We start from the raw sequence: 9,049 nt of genomic DNA on the forward strand, positions 1-9,049 counted from the left end.
TTTCCGCCATCGGTTGGGGTGTGACACTCCAAGCTTAGATGATCACAAATTTATGTTCATGCATGTGATTTAACCCTAATTCATCCTCCAATTTGAAGGATTAAGGTTGAACAAGGGTTTGCTCCCTGGTTCTTCCTGTTGGTCGCCACACACACACACACCTAGTGTGCGTGTTGTGTTTTATTTTTGTTATTAAAACTTTAACTTTTAGTTTTTCCCTTTTGGCCCCTTAAAGGGCTACAACTCATTGTTTTATTACTATTTCCATGTTACTAACTAGGTTAATTTGTTTATAGTTATTTTGTTTACGGGTTAACTTTTACCACCAACGGTATTTTTATCCGCTCACTCTTAGTTATTTTGGTTTTGTTACCAAACCCGTTTTTTGGGTGTTACAGATCCGGAAGATAAAAAAAAGGGTCAATAATATCCGGTTCAAGGTCCAATGCGGCATCACAGCATATTAAGACCATGTTAAAAAGTTGGTGTGCTTTGAAGCTTTGTACAATAAGCCTTAAACGCTTGTACATGTTGAAAAAGTGGCAAATGATCATTTCTGCCCTTCGAATATGCATATTATATATAGTATAGATATATATAAGTTCCATTGCTTCTGGTTGGGGTCACTCGTTTTTAAATTATAAAAAGAGAAGAAACGACTTGGGGTCACTCGTTTTCAAATTATAAAAAGGTGTAAATTACAAGTTTTGTTCTTTATGTTTTAATCAAATTGCAGGCGTTGTCCTTTTGGCCAAAAGTTTACAGGCGGTGCCCTTAATCTTTCAAAATCTTGCACATTTTGTCATTTAGACCAAACCTGATTAGAAATCTCAGTTAATTCTTGTCATATGCAATGCACATGAGGGTAAAATGGTCTTTTTCCCTCTCAACCCTTTCTATTCCCCATTTGATCCTAATCCAAAACTAATTTAAAAACAACCATAGATTATTCAGACTATCCATCAACAAATATCAACGACCACCTTCATCATCTTTACCCACCCCACCACATCCACAAACCACCACCACCACCACACATAACAACCAGTCGCTGCTAATCTCCATCACCACCCTCACATCAAACCTACGCCACCCAAGTTTAATCAAATTTTATCCTAAATTATATCTTGAATTGATTCTTTTTTCAACACCGATAGAAAATTGAGCATCCACATCTGCAAATAATGCGACTTCTGTTAATTAAGATTATCATGGGGCTTCGGATTGAATGCGGGATGCAAATGTGACTTCTGTTAATTAAGATTATCATGGGGCTTCAGGTTGAATGCGATAACAAAAAAAATATGGAACAATGATTTGTTACCTAACAGCGACGGTTAAACCGGAATGAGGATGATAGGCTGGGGGTAAACTGGTTCCGGCGATTTCCAATCCCGTCTCGTACGTTTGTACAAACACTGACTGCACTATTTTTTATGAGCACCAACACATTTTGGGCTCAATTGAGGAAGAAGATTGGAACCAACTTCAGGTTTGGAAGTTATGTGGAAGCGTGGCAGGTGAATGAAAGACTGAGGTTTTGTAATGTTGTGAGGGGCTGTTTGGTAGCATCTGAATGGTCATTAAGAGGCTACCTCTTAATGGAACCATTAAGAATTTTACCAATGAGAAGGTAGAAGAATGTGACGTGATGATTTACCATTCAGAGGTTACCTCTTAACCATTCAGACTTGAGGTTACCTCTTATTCATTCCGAGGTTTTAAACCATTAAGAGGTAGCATCTGAATGGTCATTAAGAGGCTACCAAACAGCCCCTGAGCCTTGGATCCGTTTATAGTTTAGGTTTCTGATGGATAGTCCGAATAATCTATGGTTGTTTTTAAATTAGTTTTGGATTAGGATCAAATGTGGAATAGAAAGGGTTGAGGGAAAAGACCATTTACCCTCATGTGCATTGCACATGACAAGAATTAACTGAGATTTCTAACCAGGTTTGGCTTAAAGGACAAAACGTGCAAGATTTTGAAAGGTTAAGGATACCGCCTGTAAACTTTTGAGCAAAAGGACAACGCCTGCAATTTGAGTAAAACATAAAGGACAAAACTTGTAATTTACTCGTTTATATAATATGGTAGTATTTGATTATCTAACATGGTAGTACGTGATTCTATAACCCTGGTACGTAATAATATGTGAACATTTAGGATCTTAACTAAAATACATATGTCGCAACTCGGTGAATATTTCTCAAAAAAGAAAAAGCTCATTGTAATATAACCGGCTTAACATCTATAGACCACACGACCTTTGGAAAATACATAACTCTATCCATATATAATTTGAACGACTAGAAACAACTTAAACACTTGTATTTTTCAATTTTCATCATAACTGGTTACATATAATAGTTATGTAACCATCTATCCACTATCCTTCTAACTTTTATCATATACACAAAGTATCTAAATTTCATCAGATTTACTAAAGAAAAATATAATACGATTAAAAAAATGTTTTATCCTGTAGTTCTGGTTACTTCCATTTGGCATATATCTATCACCTTTAACTTAATTATATAGTAATATTTCTAAAAAGTATACATCTATTCCATATCACTAATCACCTTTAACCTAAAATAAATATATAATAAATAATATTACGTATCTAAATTTGATTGAATATAATCGTTGAAAAGCATCAGATATCGTTAAATGTGTGTGTTTTATCCCACTTTTAATTTTTTATTACAAGAATTTTGATTACGTCAAACCCATTATCTCAGCTTTATGACTTGTGACTGTGGAAATGTGATATCATGGCTCTTGCGCGTGCCTATAAAAGGATCCAAGTTATTGTTTAAGAAGTACAAAAACATACAACTTCTACTTCTAATTCTAATTCTAATGGAGGGTTATTCTAAATGTGAAGCTAACTTTGTGCCTTTGTCGCCTATTAGCTTTCTCGAGAGAGCAGCATTTGTTTACGCAAAAAGCGTGTCTATAATTTATAATGATGTGACGTATACGTGGAAAGAAACATACGATAGATGTGTGAAGCTTGCTTCTGCTCTTTCGATTATCGGAGTTACTCCTGGAAAAGTTGTAAGTTCTTCTTTCACCTTGTACTCCTTTTGTTACTATTCTATAAGTTTTTCTTAGTTATTCATGATATATTTGCAAGTTGTATGTTACTCTTGTAACTTCATATGTAATTAACTAATTATTAAAACATTTAAAGCACTAAGACTATCCACACTCACAACCCAACCCAACCCAACTTTTAATAAAAAACTAATTTCTCTCTCTTCCACCTAACCAACCCAACCTATCCCAATATTTCACACCCATTAACAACCCAACCTAAACTATTTTTTACTAAATATATTATTATTAGATTTTAAATTATTATATAAAATTTATTATAAGTAATAAAATGTTTATTTTTTTAAACTATATTATTTTAAATATAAAAAATGAGGTAAACTGGTTTTGATCCAATCAAGTTACAATCGGAACACGAAATCTAATAATACAATTACAAATGATACGAACTACATAATTATTCATCAACGGAAAATAAGATATGGCAAATAAGATAATGTTGAATTTATATGAAAAAAAAAAAAACTTTTTTTTTGTAAAAAATCAGTTTTTAATAAAATTTATATCTAAATGCTCACAAAAAAAATCTGAACAAGATTGTACTTTTTGATTTTATTAAAAACACTTAAATATTATAAGTTATTGTAAATAATCTAATTTATTTAAAACTAATTGTTTGAAAGAAAAAAGGAAAAAAAAATAACAAAAGCAACCAATTAACTAGAGAGATGTGTCAAAAAGATGTAGAGGTTGGGTCACAACCTAAGGTTGTGGAATCGACCAGGTTGTGAAGAAATTGGTATTTTTTCTTTTTTTTTATTTATTAAAAGTGACAACCCAACCACATAGGTCACCAATGGGGAAGGTCTAACATGTGAATGAGAACCACTTAAAAGTCAACTTCCAGATTTCTAAAAAGAGAAAACACTTTGCGGTGAAGCGTCTACTTTTTATACATTCACCAAGTCAAACCAAGCAAAACATGTGTTGATGTTATTTTAAGTATTTGATAACAATACAATTAACTTATCTATTTATAAAACTATACATAAAAATGTATATAAATGTAAAAATGGCAACCTTCATTTCATTTCAATAAAAATACTAATCAAAGCTTAAAGCATTTACAAAATTATTTTTATTAAATGATGATATGCAGGTTTGTTTTAAATGTTCATAATTTGTGCAGCTTTGATTCATGAGTTGCTATGAGTGTTAAGAAAAATAATAAAAGTGGAAACTTCAAAAAATATTTGTTCGTTGATTTACGTCCATTTACGTATTAATAGTAAACTAGTATTTTAGACCCGCTCTTTGCAGCGGGACTCTTCTATCGAACAAAAAATAGACGTAAAAACGTTTACACAGGTTTAGACTGAAACTTAAAACATAAAAAAGAGTAAATAAGTCAACTTAGGACCCGTGCGTTGCGACGTGTCATCAAACCAAACAAATACGTTAAACCACACACGCATGTTGCAGCTTATACCGACTCTTACCTAAGAAAAGGAAAATTACACAAAAGGCATGACCACAAAGCTCAATGTACAACCACATAAAGCATAAACTTGTATGCAAAACATTGAATGGTAATATTGTCAAAAAACTTAACGCCTATATAAGAAAAACGACATTATAAGAGTAAAACTGAAACTTAAAAAATCAAGAGGTAAAAGTTTTTTATATATAGTATAGGGGTACAAAATTAAAACTTTAAAAAAAAAGAGAACTAACTTAAGTCACTCACACAGAAAAAAAAACAAAACCTTGAGTCATCCACATGTGACTTAAGATCTACAAAATTGAATAGTAAATATAAAAAACAATCTAAAATATAGGAAATTTCAAAGTTTTCAACTATTTCCTTTTTTCAATTTTTTATTTAAAAAATTAAGTTTTAAATTACAAGCCCACTATGTCTTCGCCTTTTTGGCTATGTCCGCCTTGTCGTTTGAGTTCCTTCCAAATTAGCTAGGGTTTCCTCGTCTAGGAAGAGTAAAACCATAGTGGATGTTTAGCTACGGTCCATCGTCTTGGAGTAGCTATGATTCATCTCCTCTCGTTTCAGCTAACCTTCAACGTTTATGTTCATTTATTTTCGTTTATATTTGTTTGTTTTTGTACGTTTCCATTCGTGTACTGTTCAATTAGATTTTTAACCAACAGATATGAACACAAAAAATCATTCATTTAACTATTTGTCTTCGTGGTCAGTTAAAACTAAATAAACGAACATTAACACATCCTCGTTTGTGTTTGTTCAGTTCGTTTACAAGCCTAATTAACGTCAATATATGTTAACACTATTATTACACAATATAGAAAAGGATGTGATGGGCCTATATGTTAACACTATATAGAAAATAGAAAAGGATGTGATGGGCCTATAAATAAAATATTATTTATAGAATGTATGATTAGGACCCCCCAAGTCCTTATTTGGTTATTGGTTCCAAATCCTAACCCATCTCACACTCTCAAAGAATGTATGATTAGGACCCATTTCCTTATCAACCTTGACTAGTTATTATCGTTGTCGGTTTGTATTAGTCTTTAGAATTCGATATTGGAGTAAAGAACAAAGCACCCTGACTTGTTCTAAGCCACTATCTACACGTTATTTGTATTAACCTATTGGATATAACTGGAGCCGAGGCGAACCATGTATAATCATAAAGTCATGTGCATTATATCGACCTTGTGGACCTAATTCGACTAAAGATTGATACCAACCACTTTGTCTTGCTATGTGAGTCAAGTACTGATTAATCCTTAAACTTCTAGCCATTTGTTCATCTATATACTTATATACTATTTCAATGGGTTAATTTATTATACAAAGGCTCCTAAAAATAAGAAGTGTAAGAAGACATTATAGAGGACATTTCTATAAGTGGAATGATGATTTCCAATTGAATTTGTTTCTTTTAGAGACTCAACAGGGCAATAAGTATTTGGCCCGTTTCATACGGTCCCTAATTGCACGGATATAGTCATATAGAGTAAAATAAAAATATGGAGATGACGTATATGATATTAAATTCTGGACCCTATAAAAAATTCTTATTTTTAACAAAAATATAAATTAGTAAAATAACTTTTGTAACAACTCAGTTTAAAAATATTATAGATACTAGAATAGAATACAATTGAAACTGTTGTGTTTATAAACAGTTAAAACTGACTTGACGATTTGAAACGAAACAAATCCTTAGGTTTGGTTGGTTTCTGATCTGTAAGGTTTGGTTCTGAATGTTTAATGGTTAAGGGGCTGTTTATTTACCTTTTAATGAGACTCTTAATGGTTTAGAGCTCTTACTGGTTCAGCACTTAATGGTTCAGACTGTTTGTTTCACAAGCAGATGTTTGTATGGTTCAGACATTTGCCTCTCAATGGTTAAGCAATATACAGAGCCTAAATGCTTAAGATCTCTAATCTAAATTGGTCAGACATTAGCCTCTGAACGGTTAAGCATTATATAGGCTCTTAATGGTTTAGACCCCTTACTGGTTCAACACTTAATGGTTCAGACCTCTTACTGGTTCAGCACTTAACCATTCAGATGTTGCCAAACAGCCCCTAAGTCATGAAACTTGAAACCATTCTCTTAGTGAAATTTCTTACTTGTTAAAATAAAGTTTAACGAAGTCCACATGATTTTAAAAATAGGTTGCAACCTTCGCACCAAATACACCTGCTCAGTACGAGCTCCAGTTCGGGGTGCCAATGGCTGGTGCGATCCTTTGTTCACTCAATACGAGCCTCGATCCACCAACACTCGCAACCACTCTCCAACAGCTAGAAGCCAAAGTCATCTTTGTTGACCACCAATACATTCATTCTGTTAGTGAAGCAATCAAGATACTATCACATGAAAAAACCGCATTAGCATCACCGAGTGTGGTTCTGATCGATGAAAGGAATCACACCATTGTGCCATCGAAAACTCTTGATTACGAGGAACTTCTTTCTTCAGGGAAATCTGATTTCAATATCATACACCCAAATGATGAATGTGATCCAATCTCGATAAATTTCACTTCAGGCTCAACGGGGAAGCCAAAAGGGGCAGTTTATAGCCATAGATCAGCGTATCTCAACTCGTTATCGGTTATCTTTAGATATGATATAAAGAAAATGCCGGTTTTCTTGTGGACGGTTGATATGTTCCGTTGCAACGGGTGGTGCTTCCCGTGGGCAGTGGCAGCATTGGGCGGCACCAACGTTTGTCTTAGAGAAGTGACCGCGAAGGTGATTTTTAATTCGATTATGATCCATAAAGTAACACACTTGTGTGGTCCACCTACGATTTTAGACAAGATTGCAAGTTCGAAAGCTGATGAACAACGGGTGATTCCAACTAGGGTTGATGTAATCGTGGCCGGGCCTTTACCCTCATTGGAAATTATATTGAAAGTCGAGAAATTTGGGTTTGACATACACCATGGTTATGGAATGACAGAAGCTCTAGGGCCAATGACTGATAGGTCGTTGACAACAAGCAATCCACAAGAAAATGACAAGGATATTGAGATTCAGAAGATAAGATGTCGTGAAGGAACTCACAACATCTTAACACAAGATGTTGATGTCAAAGACCCTGAGACCATGATCAGTGTGCCATCAGACGGGAACACAATTGGAGAAATTATGTTTAAGGGAAACATTGTAATGTTAGGATACTTTAACAACATGGAAAAGACCCAAAAGGTGTTCAAGGGCGGTTGGTACATGACAGGGGATCTTGGGGTTAGAAACCCTAATGGTGATATAGAGATGAAAGATCGTAAACTAGATAGTATTATCACAAATGGGGAGATTGTTAGCACCATCGAGATTGAACGGGTCATCAGGACTCACCCATTTGTAAAGGAAGTAGCCGTTGTTGGGAAACCTGACAATGCCCTTGGTGAAACGCCTTGTGCGTTTGTGACATTGAAAGGCGAGTGCACTTTAACTGGTTGTGCTATCATCGAATTTTGTCAAGAGAAGTCGTTGCCTCGCAATATGATCCCACGAAATGTGTGTTTCGAGGTTTTACCCATGAATTCGACCGGAAAAGTTCTCAAATTTCTTCTTAGGCAAAAAGCCAAAACAACAGGGAGTATTCTTTGTGGGAATGGGTATTGAACATTCATTGTTATCATTTAAACATGGGCAAACATAAATAAATGTAATCGAATAATGCTCAGTTGCATGAATTTGGAATACAATTGTACTATGGATTATGTTTACACCAAATTGTAAGCGGTGTCCTTTCCTTTTAAAATTGACGGGTTTTGTACTTAATGTTTCAAAATCTTGCACGGTATGTCCTTTGAGCCTAACCCAGTTTATTTTATTTTATTTTTTGCTAAATCTAGTCACCCAAAGGTATTTTAGTCTTTTTACCCCATTTATTTAGTATCATTTTAAAAAATAAAACAAAATAATTTATAACTCTACCTATCTTCAACATCAATGCACCTGCAACACCACTAACACCACCTCCCACCACCGCCTAACCCACCTTCACCATCCACAACCCACCACTCCGGCCATCACCACCTGCAACACCCCTAACACCACCTCCACCACCGCAAACCCATACACTTAATGTATGTTAATTTTCCGTCAGTGATAAACACTTCTTTTATATATTTTAGTAACATCTTATAACAATTTTTTTTATAAAATAGGTGACCTAGATAAAACATAGATGAAACTTAGATATTATTTAGTAATTACTTTTTTAATGTAACTTGAACTATAAGGTAGTAGTGAAACAAAAATTCAGTAAATAATAAACAATTTTGATAATTATTCTATTTAAGTCAACATAAAAAAATATTCACCAAATAGTAATCAAGTTTTTTTGTGTATTTTATTTATGTGACTTAACTTTTAGATAGCTAACATTTAGAAAAAAAAAAGTCGCAGTAAAGAAACAACAAATGAAACTAAGGGGCTATTTATTTGCCTCTTAATGAGGCTATTAATGTTTCA

General features: G+C 33.9%; 1 protein-coding gene across 1 annotated transcript; it reads left to right on the forward strand.

The window, feature by feature from the left end:
• The first annotated feature begins 2,814 nt into the window (after positions 1-2,814).
• On the forward strand, positions 2,815-8,353 carry LOC110918661 (probable acyl-activating enzyme 1, peroxisomal). Its single transcript, XM_022162936.2, has 2 exons — positions 2,815-3,063; positions 6,734-8,353. Exons 1-2 carry the CDS (start codon positions 2,866-2,868, stop codon positions 8,192-8,194), a joined length of 1,659 nt encoding a protein of 552 aa, XP_022018628.1. The 5' UTR covers positions 2,815-2,865; the 3' UTR covers positions 8,195-8,353.
• Positions 8,354-9,049: the final 696 nt, after the last annotated feature.

The sequence above is a fragment of the Helianthus annuus genome, chromosome 16 (genome assembly GCF_002127325.2).
Source record: "Helianthus annuus cultivar XRQ/B chromosome 16, HanXRQr2.0-SUNRISE, whole genome shotgun sequence".
In the NCBI taxonomy this organism is placed as follows: domain Eukaryota; kingdom Viridiplantae; phylum Streptophyta; class Magnoliopsida; order Asterales; family Asteraceae; genus Helianthus; species Helianthus annuus.